At 41.4% G+C, this 21166-nt stretch overlaps 1 protein-coding gene across 4 annotated transcripts in view; it reads right to left on the bottom strand.

The window, feature by feature from the left end:
- KIRREL1 (kirre like nephrin family adhesion molecule 1) overlaps window positions 1–21166 on the bottom strand; it is a 166710-nt gene that overhangs the window by 8000 nt on the left and 137544 nt on the right. For 3 of the 4 annotated variants that reach the window (XM_020991446.2, XM_020991448.2, XM_078156188.1), the window contains 11 exons: window positions 11775–11932; window positions 10140–10290; window positions 8109–8214; window positions 7690–7838; window positions 7191–7318; window positions 6171–6297; window positions 5984–6084; window positions 4425–4623; window positions 1401–1508; window positions 1030–1169; window positions 428–529 (listed from right to left, as the gene is read on the bottom strand). In XM_020991446.2, coding sequence (XP_020847105.1) covers window positions 428–529; window positions 1030–1169; window positions 1401–1508; window positions 4425–4623; window positions 5984–6084; window positions 6171–6297; window positions 7191–7318; window positions 7690–7838; window positions 8109–8214; window positions 10140–10290; window positions 11775–11932 — 1469 coding nt within the window. The remainder of the gene's footprint in view (window positions 1–427; window positions 530–1029; window positions 1170–1400; window positions 1509–4424; window positions 4624–5983; window positions 6085–6170; window positions 6298–7190; window positions 7319–7689; window positions 7839–8108; window positions 8215–10139; window positions 10291–11774; window positions 11933–21166) is intronic. The other variant, XM_020991447.2, reaches the window with a different exon arrangement.

Below are 21166 nucleotides of genomic sequence, written 5' to 3'. Positions count from 1 at the left end.
TTCCTAGTGCCTACTCTTCTCTGACTCTGACCTATTCCATGTCTCACCTCGGAGCTTCAACTAGGGCAAGGTGGTTAAGGCTCTGTCCCAGGGTGCCAAAATGTAGAAGATGCTAAGGACACTTATATTCCTTTAGCAGTATGGAAATAGCTTAGCTTAAAATTGAGTTAGCAAAAATAATTAGTTAAAATAGAAAGCTCCCAGATGGTTTACACTTTTTGCCCCTGGCTGATGTGACCACTGGAGTGGTTTCAATGTGTCCCTTTTTCCCATCCACCCACCCCACCCCCCTACTTCAAATAAACTTGTCTTTAAAAGTTAATTTTGGGTCACTTCCCACACAGCTTCCCCTAGGCACAAAAATTGATAGCTACAGATCTGCCTCATATCCCTCATTCCACCACCTCCCCATCCCCACCGCCCTGACCCTGCCAATTCCGGGACTCCCACTCCAGACCTTCATCTCATACTCTTCTCTAGTGTCGTCGCAGCGAAGGTCCTGTTTCAGATCCACATCATCCTTAAATGACTATGGGGACAGGAGAGTAGATGGGAGTAAGAGGTTAAGTAGTTAAAGGCAAAGGGCCATGCCACCTTCTGCTAAAGAAGTGAGGGCAAGTGCCCAACATGGGAAGCCAGGAGACCCGGTCCTTGGTCTGCTCCTGACTCAAAGTATGACCTTGGACAAATCACCTCCCTGCCCTAAGACTTTAGTTTCCTTACCTGTAAAATGAAGGTGTTCTATTAGATGAGTCCTAAGGTCTTTCCAGCTTTAAAAAGCTACAATTCTAAAAAAGTCATGGGGTGAGGGTGGGATATCCCCCAGGTTACAAATGGGGCATATGTGTGGCAGCCTGAAGGTAGCCTGCCTTATCTGCCCTTACCCAGGGAAAAACTTGCCTTTTCTAGGAACTCTGTCCAAGGCAGAATTTCCCTGGCATGGTAGTTTCAAAACACAAAGGCTAGGCTCAGGAAAAAGAGTAGCCAGTGGGAGAAATGGTGGAGGGAATTGTGCCCTGGGCCCCTCACCGAATAGATGGCCTTCATAACTCTGGTGGCAGTAGACACACTGGCAGTGTCATCCTCCCGGTCAGGGTGCAGGGTGAGAGGCTCACGGTTCACTGTTTCCACCTTGATGTCTAGCTTTCTCAGAGTCACATCTTTTCGGCCTAGGGTTAAAGGGAAGGTAGACGAGCATTAGCTGAAATGAGTCTGTGGCATCTTCTGCTAAGGATATCAGTTCTTTCCTCTCCTCACTCCCACTCCCAGGAAGGGGTGTTGTAGAATCCATTTTGTCAGGAGGCCATGGGGTGGGGCAAGAGGGGGAAGGAATCCTGGCAAGGAGGTTTCCGAGCAGAGGTGGACAGGAGGACCCCAGTTAACTTAGAAACTATACTCACTTCCTTTGCGGCGCCTGTAGAGGAAGAAGACAAGGGCAGTGAAGAAGAGAATGAGGAGGATTCCTGCACCGATTGTAGCCCCAGCAATGATGCCCACAGGAAGAACTTCTGTGGAGGAAGGGCGGGGAGTAGTGTTGAGGTCATACTGGGGTAAGAGTCAAGGGTTAAGTTTGGGGAGAAGGTTTATTTTGGGATCAGAGCCAAGGCTTGGGGAGAGGGTTCAGTTTGGGGGTAAGGCTAAGGGTTATATTTGTAGTAAGTGTTCAGTCTGGCATCAAAATTAGGGTTAAATTTGGGGTCACAGTTCAATTTAGAGTAGAATTTAGGATTCAATCTGGGCTTAAGCAAATTTTAGGAAATACCACAAGTAGCTTTTAAGTTATATTTATGTTTAAATTTAAAACTGGCATTGGGTTTTCAGAGATGTCAAACTTGTGGCCTGCCTCCTCAAATCAGGCAAAACTCCCAGGTGGGGTCCAAACCAAATTAATGTAATTGGGAAATGTTTAACAAAATAAATAAATAAAAATACACTACAATGTAAATAATGTTAATTTGTGGTTTTCTAAGTCACTATTCAGTAAGCTGTGCAGGGATCCATTTCTATTTCAGTTTGACACTACTGGTTTACATTAAGGTTTAACATTAGGATTAGTTTTAGGGGAAAAGTAAAGGTTGGGAGTGGTTTAGGATTAGGCTAAAACCTGAACTAGGTTTTGGCATGGTTTTAAGATTAGGGTTAGAGTTGAAACTAAGTGAAATGTGGTGCTAGAGTTAGATTGGCCCTCAAACAGGATACAATAAAAATGTGCTACTAATACCTAGTGTGTGCAGAGCGCTGTCCTAGGTTCTGATGAAGACACAAAATTTAGATGAGCTATGTTCCCTGCCCCTGTGGACCTTACAATCTATCAAGGGACTTAGTTACCAGAGTATAGTGGAATGTAAGTTTTCTGGGGAAAGGAACCACTTCATTTTTGTCAGTCACAACCTCTCAATAGGGGCTCAAAAATGTTTAGTAGTTAAAGGAACAAGGAATGTTTAGCCTGGAGAAAAGACTTGGAGGGTATATAACAGGTACCTTCAAGTATCTGAAGGACTCTCATGTGGAATAAGAATTAGAGTCTGCCTCAAAGGCAGAACTAGGAGTAACATGTGGAACATGTAGAGGCAGATTTTAGTTCAATATAAGTAAAAACTTTCTAACAATTAGACCTTTTCACCTGTGAGGTAAAATTTCTTGAGGCCTAGTCTGGAGCTGCTCTCAGGGCCTGCTGTTTGTTGATTCAGCTGAGTTGGCCTGGAGGTGTCTACACTTCACTAAGGCCAAACCTCAGCCCCTGGAGACCCTGTCTTCTGAGGTCCTCTCAAGTTATTGTAGGAGGACAATTGCTTTGCCCCTTTATTTTTCTCTATGTTCATTTCATGGCAATTTTCTGTTCATGGAGGAAATCTGGAGAGCCTGGAAATATCTGAACTACTTTGCCATCTTCCCAGAATGCCCCCACCACACCTTCATATTAGTTTTTAGGGCTAGATTGGTCAGCTTATTCCGTTCCCTCTCCTCATCTGCCAGAAAGTCTAGGTCACTGTTCTTTAGGCCAGCCACATATCTGTTTGTCTATCCACTCCTTTCCCATGCAGACATTGAGCATCTATGTAGTAATCACTTAATAAATGCATGTAGCTTGACTGACCCCCCAACCAATAACCTTGGGTCTAACCTCCTGTGGGCCATTAGCCCATAGCTTCAGCTTCTCACCAGGTTTGAGAATAGATCTAGAAACTTTATCTCCTTTACTCTTCTTCTTCCTCAGAATCGCATTTCATTTCAGATCTTGTCCAAGATTCCTTTTATTCCAAAAGCCTCCCCTGATGCATTACACACACTGGAACTTTCCTGCACAGGCATTTTTAAATGCCCTTGTCAATGTGTCCCTTCATGTGATCTCAAATGACTTTCCAAGTGAGGTATACTATTCTCTCTATCACAACGGGAGCTGCTGGGGTCAGAGACCAAGTCTTCTTCATCAAGTTGTAAGCTTCCCTTAAGTAAGGACCCTTTCTATTTATCCTATGACATTAAAGAGAGGACTGCCACCAGAACAGAGAGGGGCCTTGAGTTTGTGCCGTATGAAGGCAGGTTGGAAGACCTGGGGACCTTTCACATAGAGAAGAGTAACCTCATGGAGCCCAGATAGTAGTCTTCAAATGTCTCAAGGACTGTAATATGAGAGAGGGATTAGATTGGCTTTGTTGGGTCCAGAGAGCAGAAAGAACTAGGAGCAGTGGGTGGCAGTTGCCAAGAGGCAGATTTTTCAGCTTGATGTAAAGAAAAATTTATTAACAATTAATTATCCCAAAGTGGTGTGAACTGCCTTGGGAAATAGCAAGTTCCTCCTCATGGGACGTCTTGGAGCAATATTGGATATTTTTGAATAATACCATCCATTGGAGGCTGGATGACCTTTGGGGGGGTATGTAGTAGAAGGAATTCGTGACATGTTGGGCTACATGGCCACTGACATCTCTCGTAGCATTGAAAGTCTGTGATTTTGCTACTAGGAGATCTTGGAGGGCAAAGATAGGGTCTTTTTATTCAACCAATCAATAATTAATATATTTTATTAAGCACCTATTATAATGCTAGGTACTGTGCTAAGCACTTTTCCCCTCAGACACTTGCCTCCCTACCCATCCTGATTCTAAATATATTGTTCAGGGTTCTAAGCAATTATTTTCGTCTTTCCCCAAAGAACCAATTACTATTTATTTTTGTTCTTCCAAAATACCAGCATTCTCATTTCATCCTGAGATAAGGTATACAGGACATTCCCCAGTTTGGACCTTCCCCATGCCCTTCTCCCACTGGCACTATGACTTTGTCACTCCTGTCGCAGCTCAGGACAGAAGAGGATGATGACTGAATCCTGCTATGTGCCCTGCTTCTGGAGTGAAATGCCTGTGTGCTCCAACACCTCTCCACCCTCCCCTCCCTAGCTTTCCCCTTCCTTCTCTTCCTACCTTTCTCCTCCAATGTGATAATGGCTGTGCCTGGCCCAAAGCTATTCCAGGCTGTGCAGTTGTAGTGGGTCTGGAAATCAGCCTCCATGACATTGTTGATGGTCAGGGTGGAAAGTACCCCACTGCCCGAGTTGGTCCTCTCCACAGTGTACCTCTCCAGAGTCCCCACCTCCAGGAAGTTCTCCTTCCAGGCCCAAGCCTAGGAAAGAGAGGAGGACAGAAGTCAAGGAGTAGTAAGAGGTGTGTACCCCTAAGCTTTTCTGCTTCATATCATTGCCCCCTGAATCCCCATTCTATTTAAGAGTTACAATATTTAACTGCAATTCAAATGCAATGTAATTCTCCAACTAACCATAAACCCAACAATGATCCTAAAATGAATCGCACCTTACACTTAGCATTATTGTCGTTTAGTCATTTTAAGTTGTGTCTCTTTGTGACCCCATTTGGGGTTTTCTTGGCAGATAGTGGAGTGGTTTGCCATTTTCTTCTATAGCTCGTTTTACAGATGAGGAAACTAAGGCCAACAGGATTAAGTGACTTGCCTAGGGTCCCCCAGCAAGTACATCTCAGTAAGTGTCTGAGGCTGATTTGAAGTCAGGTCTCCTTGACTCCAGGCCTGAGCACTTTATCCACTGCCCCACCTAGCCGCCCCACTCAGTATTAACCCTTACCACAAACCAGTAACAACCTTCACTATAGTAACCTTAGTCTTAACCTAACATTAACCTAATCAATTAAATGTAACTTTAACCCCAACCCAAGATTAACCTTAGGGCCAATTAACCACAACTTCAAACCTAGCCTTAACCTAACTCCAACTCCAATCTTAACTATATAATTAACCTTACCCCTAATTTCTACTTTAACCTTCAACTTAAAAATTTAAACAATCTAGACTAAGCTGACCTTTAAACCAATCTATAGATTACAAGAACAGGTCAGTCCAAGAGCATTAGCCTCTAATACCACCACACTTGTGCTCCCTAGCTGGGAGGTCTAGTCCAGAATCACCTCCTCCACCCCGTGGGAGACCAGGAGCGGGGTTATGTTAGCTGCTGGGATCTGGCTCTTTTCCAGGGATAAATCCTCCCGGATGTGCAAAGGAACATCCCCCGGGGAGCCTATCATTCCTGCAGCCCAGGCTGCCGTGGTAATGAAGTGTCCCCGTGCAGCCCTGGAGTTAGCCAAATGGTCATTAAATGTGATGAGGGGTTTGACGGTTAATGGTCACGGAAGGAATTAATGGCTCAGAGTGAGGGGGAGGGGCATGGGGGAAGCAGAAGAGGGCTGGTTGACATGGAGAACAGAGTAGGAAGACAAAGGCAAGAGAGGAGGTAAAAAGGGGCAAGAGGGAAAAAAGGAAAAAGGGACAAGAGAAGAAGAGGAAAAAATGAAAAAGGAATGGAAAATATTAGGGTGAAAACTTCATAAGAAAAGAAAGAGTTAAAACAGGAAGGACAGAAAGGGGCAGAGAACAAGAAATTGGAGAAGGGAAAGAGTGGCAGAGAGATAAGGAATATGTTGATGCTGAGATGAGCAGTCTCCCCAGTACTCACAATTCGGTCAGGGGGTGGTGTACTCCCAATGAAACATTCCACCTTGCCACCATCCCCACGAATAGCATATTGCACAGCCTCGCTGGAGATGATGGGGGGCCCTAGGAGACAGAGAGATGCATCTGCAGTCCTGGTGCCTCAGCCCCCAGGTTCTCCCCCCACACTTCTTACCCAACACTCAGCTTACCATTTACAAACAGTGCCACTTCTCGCTCAGCCACACCAATTCGAGGCACAATGGCCCTGCAGGTATAGATGCCCGCATCTGCCTGGGTTACTGATTTCAGGTAAAGCTGGTTACTGTTGCTTAAGACCTGGTCAGAGAGAGCAACCTCAGGAGTGGAACCAGGATGCCTCCTTTCCTTAAGCAATTCAAGGCTCCACACGACATCAGAGGGAGAGTAAGAAAGGGAGCTGGTGAATCCCGGAGCTGAAATGGGGCCCTAGAGACTACAAGCCCCACCCCCGACCCCCAGTTTAGTTCTGGGAGAGGGAACAATTTTCTTTTGGTTGGGATAAATTCCTAGCCTCCTGAAGTTGCCCACACCTGGGTTTCCTGACGCAGTCAGGCAAGAGGCTCTTCTTTCTATCTGACTAAAATCTCACTTGTTGCAATTTGGGTTCAATCTCTCAAACATGACTTTTTTTCCTTCTCTAAGGTGAAGCACACCAATTATTTTAATCTTCCCCCAAAGAACCAATTAGTATTCATTTTTGTTCTTCCAAGACACTAGCATCTTCATCATCCTGAGATGAGGTAGGCAGGACATGCCCCAGTCCAGACCTTCCCCATACCCTTCTCGAACTGGCACTAATCATTTTGTTCCTCCTCTTGCCTTTGACCAAGACCAGCTGCTCTCTGGGGTTCTTTCTCATGCTCCACAAAATATTTCAAAAATGGCTGACACTTACATAGGTCAAGTTTTTCAAAGCACTTTACATCTATCAACTCATGTGATCCTCAAAACAACCTTATGAAATAGGTATTACTATTATCTCCATTTGTATATGAGTTTGCCCATTGTCACACAGCTAAAAAAGTGTCTGAAGCGGGATTCTAATTCAGGTCTTCCAGATTCCAAGTCTAGCACACTATCCGCTACGTAAAACTGCCCATCCTGGTCCAAAGCTTAAGATATGTGGTAGGGACTCTCTACTCCAACATCCCAACCCTGAGCATGCCTGGATAGCCTGAAAGGGGTGTTACCATGTTGGAGTCCTTCTTGGTCCAGGTGAGGGTGAGAGGAGGATTGCCAGCCCACACGCATGTGATGGTAACGTCAGAGCCGATGTCTGTGGTTGTGGGTTTGGGGTCAACCACGATCCGGGGGGCAACTGAAGTAGAAAGGAGAGGCTTGTTAAGGGTCCCAATCTCATCAGGGTGTACCTTCCCATACCAACTATCTCGATTTCTCTTCTACTCACTCTCCTAGCATGATTCTATTGTTTTTCAGCTTCCCTTAAATCTTTCCTCAGTCCCTTCTTCTCTCAAATAGTCTGGACCCAGTAGGGGAGAAGAGAGAAATGAGGGAAAGGGCCAGAAAGGAGATAGAGTTGCATTTCTTTCTTCCTTTCCTCTTCCTTCTTCTAAGGCTATCTCTATTCAGGAAGTGACTTCAAATCACACCCAAGAGCCACTAGCCTTCAGGCTTCCTGGCCATCCTACCATGGCCCACTCCCATGTTCCCAAACCATTGATAACTTACAGTGGACATCCACCAGTGTGCTGACATTGGTGCTCCCTACATCATTGTGGACCTCGCAGGACACAGGCTCCGTAAAAAAGGAGTAATCAACCTTTGTCTCATAGCGACTCTCATGAGCATCTTCAATTAGAATCCCACCCTTGGCCCACCTGAGGGACAAGAGAAAAGAGCGATCTGATTCCTTTATACCATACCCTCCTGGCAACCTGACTGTTCATAGATATCCCTGCCTGCTCATGTCTCTATGCCCAGGTCCCCTCCCCATCTCCTCCTCTCTCTCCTACCCCCCTCCTCCTTTTTTGCCACTATCCCTCTAAAACATGTTGCTCTCCCCAGTATCACCTGTATTCTACCTGTCTCCCTGAACCCACTTCCCTCTCACTCAGTGCCCACCTCAGCCCCTCTCCCTTTCCCATCACCTGTAGCCTTGGATTTCAGGGTTAGCTGTAGCCTGGCAGGTGAAGACAACTCGCTCCCCTTCCTGAACAGTCTGGGGTTGGATGGACAGGGTCACAGTGGGTGGGTCTACATAACAGAGGGGAAGAAGGAAGTCAGGACCAGTCAAATCTGAAAAGAAGCCTTCCTGTCCTTCTCCCCAATTCCCCCATTTCCTGCCCCCCCCAACACTGGGACAGACACACAGGGCAGGAAAATCAGGAACCTAGGTTCAAAATTTATCAATGGCATTGAATAAATTACCTTCCTTACCCCTGTCCCCAAGGGATTATTGCCCTCATGGCTTTTAGGGGATTGAAAATAAAGATGGAGACTTAAAAGTCCATGAGGAGAAAAGCTACAAATTCAGGAGCAGAAAGGGGTATCTAGTCTAACATAACACACACACACACACACACACACACACACACACACACACATTTTACTGATGAAGCCTCCATTTTACAGATGAAGAAACTGAGGCCTAGGAATATTAAATAAATCACCTAAGGGGAGGGACTGTGTCTTTTGTAAATAAGACATCTCTCCTGGCTCTTAGTAGACATGCTGGAGACAGCAAATGCTCAATAAAATGCTCATCATGGGTGGAATGAAGATGATGAAGCAGAAGGAGCCCTGGATTTGGAGTTGGAAGACCTGGGTTCAAATCCCAGCTCTGCTACCTGGGTAATCCTAGGCAAGTTATTTGAGTTGAGTTGAATTGATGTCTCTGGGCCTCACTTTTCTAATCCATAAAATGGAATGGATTAGAAGATTTCCAAAGTGCCTTACAATTCTAAATTCTATGATTGAGTACAAAGTGCAAGATTCTGAATGGATGCTTCTGTGGGTACCATTACATATAGCTGTCAGTAGGCGGCGATGTTACTTCAATCAGAAGCATGGTCAATCCTCAGAGCAAGAGTAACCTTGCAGTTCCTATTGCTATGCCCCCACCTTGGAATTCAGGGCTGACCATTCTCCCAAACTGGCCAAAAACATTGCCTTTCTTTTTTTATCCTCAAAGGGGAATGCTAAAGGTGAAATGGATCTCCGCCAGAGGTAGGTAGATTCCCTTACTGGAATTTTTCAAGCACAGACCAGATGGTCAACCACTTGCCAGGGATGCTGCAGAGTTTATCTGTTCAGGTAGAGGCTGGACTTGGTGGCCTGTGAGGCACCTTGCAGCTCTGGGATTCGGTCATTCTAAGTAGTGTGGTCACTCATTGAAAGCCTTTGCCCAGCCTGCTCAGGAGGAATGATTTTATAGGGCCATGCTTCTCCTGCCCCACCCTTTATTTTCCCGAATCATGTGCTTTTAGAGATAAATAGAAGATAGGTCATCAAACCCCTCATTGTACAGGTGAAAGGAAGTGATATATTTGTCCAAGGTCACACAGATAACAATAACAACAACAATAACAAGGAAGAAGAAGAGGAAGAGGAGGAGGAAAAGGAAGAGGAAGAAGAAGAAGAGGAAGAAGAGGATGAGAAGATGAGGAAGAAGGAGGAGAAGAAGGAAGAGGAGGAAGAGGAGGAGAAGAAGAAGATGATGATGAAGAAGGACAAGGAGAAGAGGGAGGAGAAGGAGGAAGAGGAGGAGAAAGAGGAGAAGGAGGAGGAGGAAGAGGAGAAAAGAAAGAGGAGGAGGAGACCAAGTTAGAATTTGTATAGAACTTTAAAATTTGCAAAGTGCTTTAAATAGGTTAACTCAGTTGATTCTCACAATAACCTAGGAGGTAGATATTATTAAATGGCCATCTTATAGATGAGGAAACTAAGGCAAATAGATGTTAAATGACTTGCCCAATGTCATAGTTAATAAATGTCTAAGGTGTGATTTATACTCAGTGCCAACTCTGGATTGTATCTATTTAGTGGCCTAGGGATTTAAACTTTCATATTCTGACTCTAAATCTGGAGCTTTTTCTACTGTACTCTATTTCCTCTACACACAGCAATCCTGCTCCTCCACACCCCCAGGCCCAGGCCATCCCCGTGTTGCCCCGGCTCACGATGCACGTTGAGCTCGATAGAGGTCTCCTTCCCACCAGGGATGGCTTCATTGGTGCTTCGGCAGGTGAAGACACGCCCAATGTCCAAATCCGTGGGGTAGATGAGCAGCTGGCTGATTGTGGTCTCCCTCTTTCCATCTTTTAGCACCTCCTGGTGGTGGGATTGGGGTGTTAGAAGAAAGGCAAAAAATCAAAGTAAGACAAGAATAACCCACCCATCCTTTTAGGAATTAAAGCTGGGTTTTCTAGGGAGAAGGGAGAAAACATGGAACTCTAACCCTAAAGAGTTGTCCCATTTCTGCTGCCTAGGGTCTTAGGTTTCACCTCCTCCATGAAGCCTTCCATGCCTTCCCTCAACCCACAGTGACCTCTCCTTCCTTAGAACTCCTACAGCCTTTACAAGTCTACACTACTCATTTGGTTTTTAGTATATACTGCCTGGTAGAGTTATTTGTTTTTTTCATGAATATATATCTTATCTCCCCCAAAGGGACTATAAACTCCTTAAGGGTAGGCATAGTGTCATTTTCTTATGTAGCCCTTTACATGCTAAGCACAGTGCTCGGCATTCATTCACTCAACATATTTATTATGCACCTACTGTGTGCAGATCATTGTGCTAGAATCTAGGGAGAGGCAGAATTTAAATAACCTTTGGTCCTTGCCCTTGACACATTTACAATCTAGTAGGTGGATAGGACCCATTCATAGATAATACAAAAATGCATAATTATGTGGTAAGTGCAACAAAGAGATGCAAATCATTATGTGAGATTTGAGGAGAAGGGAAGGATGTTGTGGGCTGAGGAAGGCTTACTGGAGGAGGTGGCATTTGAATTGAGCTTCAAAGGATGGATAGAAATTAAAAATGTGGAGAGAGACAGACAGACAGACAGAGAGACAGAGACACAGAGACAGAGAGAGAGAGAGAAAGCCCATTCCCTGATAGGGACTGATCTGAGCAAAGTCAATAGAGGTGAAAGAATGCTAGAGATGTGTGAGGGTCAGACACACTTTTCTAGTTTGGCTTCAGTGTAGAAAAATATAAGATAAACCTAGAAATACAGGATAAGGGTACCCTTATGAAGGGTACAAAGGAGTTCTATAAATACTTTCTTACTGTTTAACCTCAATTAATCAGTGAGATGGGATCCAGATGACGAGGATGAGGTGGGGTCTGATTGAGGAATTTTCTTTTTTTTTTAATGGGAACAGGGAGACAGGGTGATGCCCATGTTGGGTAGGTAAGTTAAGACTAAGAACAAAATGTGGATGGAGGGATGCCCTGGATCCCAATTTGTTCAGTCATTTTTCAGTCATGTCTGACTTTGTGACCCATTTTGGGGTTCTTTTGGCAAAGATAATGGAGTGATTTGCCATTTCCTTCTCTAGTTCATTTTTTTAGGCAATTGGGATGAAGTGATTTGCCCAGGGTCACACAGCTAGTAAGTATCTGAAACTGTATTTGAACTCAGGAAGATAAGTCTTCCTGACTCCAGGCCTGGCACTCTATCCACTGCGCCACCTAGCAGCCCACTCTGGATCCCAAGCTAGACCAAGTACAAGTCCAGGGCAGACATGAATGGTGACCCTGGAACTCAGGCTAGGCAGGTAAGATGGGACCTAGAACCTCACCGTTGTGGTCATAGCCCCCTCCTGCTGCGTCCCATCTCGGAACCAAACTATGGTAGCAGCAGGTTTGGCACTGCAAGCTCGGCACGTCAAGTTGTACGGTGTCCCTGCCCGCAGCAGGATGACAGGGCCCCCATCGATTGTAGGATCCTCTGGGGGGACTGTGGAAGAAAAGGAAAACAAAGTCAGCCAGAGGTGAGGTCGATGGGGATAGCAGTGTGAGGGCAAAGTCCTTCTGAGTCACCTACCCACCCCCCTACCACCTAAGCCACTTGGTGCCTCTGAAGCATCTCTCTACCTACAAGGTTTTAAATACCCTGACTCCTAGCCCGTTGCTGTCTCTGGTGTAGTCCATGAGCCTCAGAGCCTCCTTCCATGCCTTGGGCCTGAGATGGGAGGAACCTCAAAGATAGAAAGGCAAGTATACATATGGAGGTATGTGAGAAATGTCTGTTTGGTGAGTGTACTAAAAACTAGAATGGCTTAGTGCCCAAGCAGAACTCAGTGGGGGTAGAGAACAAGGCAGGATACACCTCCCCTTGGCAAGTCCTCTCATTATGAACTTCTTGGTGCTAAGGGAAGAGTGGAGGATGGAGAAAGAATAAAATTCTGTATGTTCTTATCTCATATTTGGCTCAACCACTCATGACACATTTGCTTGGAAGGTAGTGAATTGTGGTGGATACAATGTTGGACCTGGAGGTGCTAAATCCTTGTTTGGAATCTCACCTCTGATACTTACTAGCTGTGTGACCTAGGATAAGTCCCTTAGCCCCTCTGAGCCCAAGTCTTCTCATCTGTAAACGAGAATTATACTACCCATTATACCTATTTCACAGGGTTTGGTGAGATTATCAAATGAAACAATGTATGTAACGAGCTTTGGAAACCAGAAAAGGGCTATACAAAGGTCTATTTATTACTAGTTTTTAATAGCGAAAAGGAGAGAGGGTCAGGCCCATGGCTTTCAGACTGTACCCTGGAATTACAGTGTGCTGATCCCTCCCAGGATCAGGGTCTAAATGTGACAGTGCTCAGCAGAGGTGTCAAATATGCAGCCAAGTGCAGCTAAGCACTCCAGAGTATGCCTTGAACCAGATTAAAATGTAATTGAGAAATAGTTGACAAACTCAAAAGTTTTAAAAATAAATGTTAAAAAGCAATTGTTTTCACATGCAACTGGGGAATAAGAAATACAGGCAATGGGTATAGAAATCTATCCTGCCCTACAGGAAAATAGAAGGGGAAGGGGATAAGGGAAGGGGAGAAGAGATAGAAGGGAGGGCAGATTAGGGGAAGGGGTATTCAGAGTGCATGTTGTCTTAGGGTGGGAGGACAGACAAGATGGGGAGAAAATTTGGAAGTCAAAATCTTGTGGAAGTGAATGTTGAAAACTAAAAATAAATAAATTAATAAAATTTTATAAAAAAAAAATTCCTTACTCTTCCTCCCACATGCTCAGTATCACTGCTTCCATATTTCACTAGAATGGAGAGCCTCATTAATAATGACACCACTAATGTAAACACTAAATAATAGCTCACATGCATATAGTTTTAAGGCTTGCAAAACACTTTACACACTCTATGTCATTTCAATTGATCCTTATAATAATTCTGTTGGTAGTTGCTATCATTGTACCCATTTTACAGGTGAGGAAACTGAGGTTCATTGAAGTTAAGTAATTTGCCCATGGTCACACAATAGGTTAATGTCTGAGGACTCCTTGCTTTTGTGATGGCTGACCTACCTCCCCCATTCCTGGAATGGATTCCCTCCTCACCTCCACTTCCAGGAAACCCTGTCTTCCTTCAAAATGCAGCTCAAGCACCACTTCCTACATGAAGACCTCCTTGATCCCCTCAACTGCTAGTTTCTTTTCTCCCAAACTACCTTGTGTTAATTACTTTGTATTTATCCTCTTTATATTCATCTTGCAAACACTTATGTGTGTACTTGTTATGTCATGCATGTATGTTGTTTGTCCTTCATTCTCAAAGACCAATGACACCATGAGGATGGTGTCTTGACTTGCAGAGTCATGGGCCTTGCTCTCATCGGAGTCCAGTGGCAAGACAAGGGTCAAAACAACTGCAATGGCTCAGGATGCAGTGGGTGACCTTAGCCTTTCTGAATCAAGATTTTAGAGGGTAAACTCCTTGCAGATAGAGATTGTTTCATCCTTTGTACTTGTCTCCCCAGCACCTAGCATAATATCTAGCACATAGTAGGTGCTTATAAAAAATGCTTGTTGACTGATTGATGGAGAGATTTCAACCAAGGTCTTCCTGGCTCAAAGCCTAGGATTCTAACACCCTATTTCTGTCATGTAAACACTATCTAACCAGTTCCTCTCGTATAAAACGTAGGCATTATCTTGAACTCCTTTCTCAATCATCTCACATTTTTTAATAATTTGAAAATCCTGTCTTTTCTGCTTTCTACTTCATCTGTCCTCATCTCTATTTTTAATTGACACTTAATTTATAGGACCACAGATAGAAAACTGGAAGGGCCTTTGGAGGCAATCTAGTCCAACCTCCTTATTTTATAGTTGAGAAAAATGAGGCCCTGGGAAGTCATGTGACTGATCCAAGGTCACACAGGTAGTAAATATCAGCGGTGAGATTTTAACCCAGATCCTCTGACTCTAGCACCTGATTCCTTTCTCTTGTACCATGTCTTTTAAAAATCACATTCATTTCCAAATATATGCCTCGGTAAGTTCTTTATCTGAAGAAACCTCACTTGTTACAAAGATTAAGAAAAAAAGAAAAAGAAAAGCCTTCAGCAAAACCAAGCCAATACATTGACCATATCTGACAGCATAAACAATCTGTCGCCCATAGCCCTCCATCTCTGCAATAAAGGAGTGCAGGAAATGCATTTTTCAAACCAAGCTTGGCCATGATAATCACACTGTGTCCAAATTTCATTTTGCTATTTTTATACTTTATATCCTTGTAATCATATATATTCTTGCCTCTGATTACTTCACTCTGCATCAGGTCATAAAAATCTTCCCATATTTCTCTTAATCCTTCATTGTTCACTGGTTGTTACAGTGCAATAATATTCCTTTATATTTGTCTGATATAATTTTATATAGTCATTCTGATCAATCAACACGTACTTTGTTTCAAGTTATTTGCTACCACAAAAAGTGCCGCAATAAATATTTTGGTATATATGGGATTTTTTTTCTATCTTGGCCCTCCCTTAGAGAATATGCCAAGCAATGGGATTTTGGGGTGAAAAAATATGGAGGTTTTAATCACTTTATTAACTCAATTCCAAATTGTTTTCCAGAATGACTGGATCAATTCACAACTCCACCAATTCTGTATTATTGGGTCTGTCTTCCATAAGTTTCTCCAAAATTGACTATTTCCATCTTTTGTCATTTTTGCAAATTTGAGGGTTATGAGGTGAAACCTTGAATTTGCATTTCTCTTATTGGTGATCTAAACAAATCTTTCTTTTAATTGTGTTAATAGTTTGCAATCCTTTAGAGAATTGTTCATATTCTTTGATCACCTTCATCAGGAAATGGTTGTTGATCTTATAAATCTGTGTAAATTCCTTATATAACTAGGACATCAGACCCTTATCACAGATATTTGACACAAAGGGATATTTTTCCCTCCAGCTGACAATTTTCCTTCTTATCCTAGCTATATTGATGGTGTGGAAAAAGTGTTTCAATTCCATGTAATCAAAATTATCTATTTTATCATCTGTGATCTCCTTTCTCTCTTGTTTGGTTAAGAATTCTCCTTTCCTCCCCTACCAGCATATTTGTGAAAGATAACTATTCATCTCCCCCATTCTATGTGGTCTTTCATATTTAAGTCTGATATCCATTTAGAAAGTATTGTGCTATATTGATGGCATAAGGTGCTGGTTTAAATATATTTTTTGCTAAGCTGCTTCCAGTTTTCCCAACAGTTCTTATGAAGCAGAAAGTCCTTCCCCAAGTAGTGATGTTCTCAGGTTTAGCAAACATTAAGTTGTTATATTTAATTACTTCTGATTCTTTCTTATCTAGTTTGTGCCAATTACCTGCTTTTCTAATTTAATAATAATAACACCTAGCATCTATAGGGTGCTTTGAGGCATTTACTGAGTGCTTTGAGGTTTGCAAAGAGCTTTATTAATATTATCTCATTTAACCCTCATAATAATCCAGGGAGATAAGTGTTGTTATTATTACCATTTTATAGCTGAGGAAAATGAGAGGTTGAGTGACTTGCCCAAAGTCACTTTTGTAATAAATGTCTGAGGCAGTATCTGAACCCAGAGCTTTCTGATTCCCAGTCCAGTGCTCTATCAGGTCACCTAGCTACCAGTAATACATAGTTTTGATGATTACTACTTTATAATCCAATTTAAGAACAGGGAGCTCTATTTCTTTCTCTTTCATACTCTTTTTTCATTGTTGCCTGGAAATTCAAATCTAGACTTTCTTTTATCACTCCAAATTATTTTTAGTAATTATTTTGTCTAGCTCTGTAAAGTACCTCCATAGTAGTTTGATTGGTATAACCCTAAATCTGTAAATTAATTTAGATATAATTTTAAATATTGACATAGTTCAAATCTGAGCTATGAATTTCCCTCTAATTATTTAAGTCATTTCTTATTGCTTTAAAGTATTTTATAATGCTATTTATGTCTTGGTAGATTGACTGAATTTTCAGTTATTTTAAATGGGATTTCCCTTTCTATTATTTCCTCCTGGATTGCATACAAATGCTGATTTTAACGGATTTATTTATTATCCTCTTTCTACAAAATCTGTTGTCTCAATTTGTTTCTTTTCTGATTCTCTGGAGTTTTCTAAGTAAATCATGTCAGTGCAAACAGGGATAATTTTGTCCCTCCTTATTAATATTTATGTCTTTAATTTTTTTCCTTTCCTCTTGTTACTATCACTAGCATTTCTAAAATTATGTGTAGTGGGGAGAGAAAAGAGTTTCAATTTGCCATCATATTTACTGGGAAAGTCTCATTTCCCTATTGTGAATAATGCTAGCTTTTAGTTTTAAATATAGATGACACAGTGGATAGAGTGCCAGGCCTAAAGTCAGGATGACTCATCTTCATGAGTTCAAATCTGGCCTCAGACACTTCTTAGCTGTGTGAACCTGGGCAAGTCATTTAAATCTGTTTGCCTCAGTTTTCTCATCTGTAAAATGAGCTGGAGAAAGAAATGGCAAACTGCTCCAGCATCTTTGCCAAGAAAACCCCAAATGGGGTCACAAAGAGTTGGACATGACTAACATGTATTTTCTTGTCATAAAAATGTCTGTATTAATGGTATTTTTGCTGTTCAGTTAACTTCCTTTATGACTTTAGATACTATCTCATTTGGGGCATATGTTTAGTATTGATAGTTTCATCACCCATGTTACTATTTTTTAAACATAAAAAGCCTATGCTTTTTAGAAGTTTTTAGCAGAAAAAAAAGAGAGAGCATCATATTTCGTCAAAGGTTTATTCTACACCAATTGATATAATCATGTGTTTTGTTTTTGTTATGATTAATTATGTTAATTGTTTCCTAAATGTTGATCATCCTTGCATCCCTGGTATAGATCCAACTCGAATAATTTTTTGGATATATTGCTGTTTGGCAGTCAGATATAGAACACAACAGTCTCAGAAGGATTAAAAATGGATTATTACACAAAGGGCAATGGAGAGGCATATGGCTAAGTGTGGGCAGCGAACAATATACTATCAACAAGGAACTTTGAGTAACAAGCATAAAAGATGTTATCTAGGAAATGTATGACAAGGAGAAAAGATGAGTTGGTCACGTGGAGTTCTTTAAGTGAATAGCCAGAGTACTGCATTAGTACCTTCTTCAAAATGTCAGAAGAAAAGGCAGCTCCCCCCTCCAAACATGTTAGTGGACTACCTGTATCAAACTTATGGGAGAATATGTAGAAGAGTTGAACAAGATGATTTGGAAGGGCAAGTTGTGATCTTAACTGTTAGAATTTTATGAGCACAAACATCAGTTTGAGTGCTTGAGTATTACTAAAATCTTTTTTGCTAGTGAAAAATTTTGCATCAATATTAGTGGTAATATTGGTCTACAGTGTTTCTTGGATTTATCCTTCCCTGGTTCAAGTATTGAGATTGTATATTTCATAGAATATTTTCTTTTCTATTTTTTTTTGAGAATAATTTGCATGACATAGGTATTACTTGCCTTTAGATATTTGATAGAATTCATCTATAAACCTCTCTGGGTCAGAGTCCCCTGTCCTCTTTAGTATTTCCTTATGGTTTGGTCAATTTCATTTTCAAAGAATGGGTTGTTCAATATCTCTCATTTTGTATTAATTAGGGCATTTGATATTGGAAGGTTATCCTGCATTTCTTGTCAATTTTTGATTATTCCAGTACATAATTGGCTGTACTGTGTTCTGATTATTTTTCTTCCTTCTCTGTTGTGATTTTACCTTGTTCATTTTGCTTTTATAGTTTTATTTACCTATTTTAGGGTTTTAAAATCAATTTTTAGTCTGTTGAAAGAACCAGCATTTAGTTTCATCATTTCTATGGTATTTTTGTTTTACATTTTCTCTAATTTCTGAGATTTCTTCTTTTGTTGTATTTCAGCCTTGCCTATTTGTTGGTTTTCTAGGATTTGTTGTTGTTGTGCATTCAGCTTTTTTTTTTTCAATTTTGTTAATGTATGTTTCAGAGACATTTTCCCCCTGAGTGGGACTTTAATTGTAGCCCAGGATTGCTGTGTTTTTTCACTGTTATACTTCTCTTTTAGTTATAGTTTCTATGATTTGTTCTTTGACCCACTCATTAATTAGATATCATTATTAAGGCTGTACTGAGTTGTCTTCTGCTTGTGTTCTTTATATTAAATAGTAATTTTATTGCATTATGAGATATATACGATATGCTTAGTATTTCTATCATTTTTTTTTAATATTTACAATTTCCATGTGCCTTAGCATGTGGTCTGTTTTTACAACGGCACCATGCTATTGAGAAATTTGTACATACTTTAATGTTCTCATTCAGAAGATCCTATGTCTTTCAGATTTAACTTCTCCAACAGTTTGTTTAGTAGTCTATTTTTTATATTATTATTAATCATTCTGTTAGATCTATCCAGCTCTGAGAAAAGAACATTAAAGTCTATTGTTATTATGTTGCTATCTAATCATTTTTCCTGTTCAGCTAACTTCCTTTATAACTTTAGATATGATACCATTTAGTGCATATACTTAGTATTGATAGTTTCATCACCTATGGTACTTTTAAACATAATATGATCTCCTGGGTTATCACTCTTGACATTATGCTTTTGTAAAGATTGCAATTCCTGCCTTTTTTTTTGCAATCACTTTATGTATAGTAAATTTTGTTCCAGTGTCTCATTTTGTATTTTGTCTTTATTTTTAGATCTATTTTCTTATATACAGATTGGTAAATTTTGTTTTCTTAGCTATTGTGCCACTCTATCATTTTCTTGTATTGTTTAATCCATTGATATTTTGGGTTATGGTGCTAGGCCTGTGCTTTCCTCTATTTATTTATTTATTTGATTTTTGCCCCCTTCCTCTATTAAGTTAGAACTTTGTTGCTACAATTAGTTTTGCTTACAATATTTTTATGTTAGTCTATTCCTCTAGGCTCTCCTCCCAACACACAGTACTGTTTACTAACACTATTACAAATTCCTTGAATTTTCTTTAAATATTCATTTCTTCCTTCAACTCTCTGTCCTTATTTCACTTATCTCTTTTGAACTCTCTTTTGACCCTTCACTTTCTAAGTCAGGCATGTGGTTTAAAATTTTTCTTTCTCTACTCCCTTAGTTTAGGTAATATTCTATATTTTCCTTTTCTTTGTCCTCATTTTTTCACTACCTCGTAGTCTATGCTGAATTCAACTCTCCAATTTGTTGACTGTACTCTTATTTGTTCCTTTATCATTCTGTGTCTCTCATGATGTAGTCTCTGGGCACCAAATTTAAACTCTCTTCTCTACAGCATTTTTATGCTATTAAATTTATAGATCTTACACCATCCTTCCTTTTTTTCCCCTGCTGTCCAGAACTCTTAGAAATATCAATTTATGAAGGAAGCTGTATTGACTGGAAGTAATGTTATGTGGTTGGAATCACTCTTTGTCCAGAATCATGAGAACAGCCCCTATCCCATGAACTCACAATATTCACTCACCACTCCTAAAGCTCATCTCTGGTTCTATATCCTCCCTGCCTAGGCACCTTTGGTGCAGAATTCCCTAGGGAGTCACATTCCCTCTCTTGAGGTTGGTTGCAGTCCTGAGACAACCATTTCTCAAAGAAGATAGTCTCCTAATGTGTACATCCTCCCTCTCTGACAAAACTGATCTTAAGGCCCCTTTCCACAGACTCACATACACAAACTCTCTATTGGAACATTCTTTAGCATCACCCTTTTATTCTTCCTTCCTGGACAAGACCCTACCTCTATTCCTCCCATCCCGATAAGTTCCCTCCATTGCTATTCTCTTACTTTTCCATAGGCTCTACTTTTGTTGAGAGACTCAGTTTACTATAGACTAGGTAGGAGTGCATCTCTAGCTCCCCACTGTACTTTATCTTCCCTTCCCCCTTCTGCACATCTACCGTTATCCCTCCCACAAAAGATATTGTGGGAGGACTTAGTCCACAGACATGCCATGCTTTGTTGTTTCTAACTTCACAGTAACTCTTGTATACGTCCCCTTCTCTCCAATCACACAGACACCACCCTGGCACCAGCTATCACCTCATACCTGGACTATTGCAATAGTTTGGTTGGTCTCCCTGCTTCAAGTCTCACCCCACTCCAGTTCATCCTCCACTCAGCTAACAACGTGATCTTCTGATCTGACACATCAGCTCTCCACTCAATAAACTCCAGTGGCTCCCTATGACCTCCAGATCAAATATAACATTGTCTTTTAAAGCCCTTCACAACCTATCCCCTTCCCACCTTTCCAGCCTTCTTACATTTTACTCCCCTCTCTACCCACTCTATGATACTTCTTGATGTTCCTTTCACACAACTCTCCATTTCCCAAGTTGGTGCCTTTTCACTGGCTGTCTGCCATGCCTGAAACGATCTCCCTCCTCACCTCTAGCTCCTGGCTTCCTTCAAAACTTAGCTTAAATCCCACTTTCTGCAATTAATCTTTCCTGTTCCTGACCTCCAACCCCCTTGCTACTAATGCTTTCCCTTAGATATTACCTCCCATTTACACTCTACACATCTTGTACATGTATATGAGCTCCCTAATAGCAGAGACTTCATTTTTGCCTTTTTCCCCCATCCCCAGTGTTTAGCATAGTGTCCGGCACATAGGAAAGCACTTAATGTTTATTTATTGAT

This window comes from Phascolarctos cinereus, unplaced genomic scaffold, assembly GCF_003287225.1.
Source record: "Phascolarctos cinereus isolate Bilbo 61053 unplaced genomic scaffold, phaCin_HiC Scaffold_5;HRSCAF=322, whole genome shotgun sequence".
NCBI classification, from domain to species: Eukaryota; Metazoa; Chordata; class Mammalia; order Diprotodontia; family Phascolarctidae; genus Phascolarctos; species Phascolarctos cinereus.
This window is presented reverse-complemented; position numbering and strand designations above follow the sequence as displayed.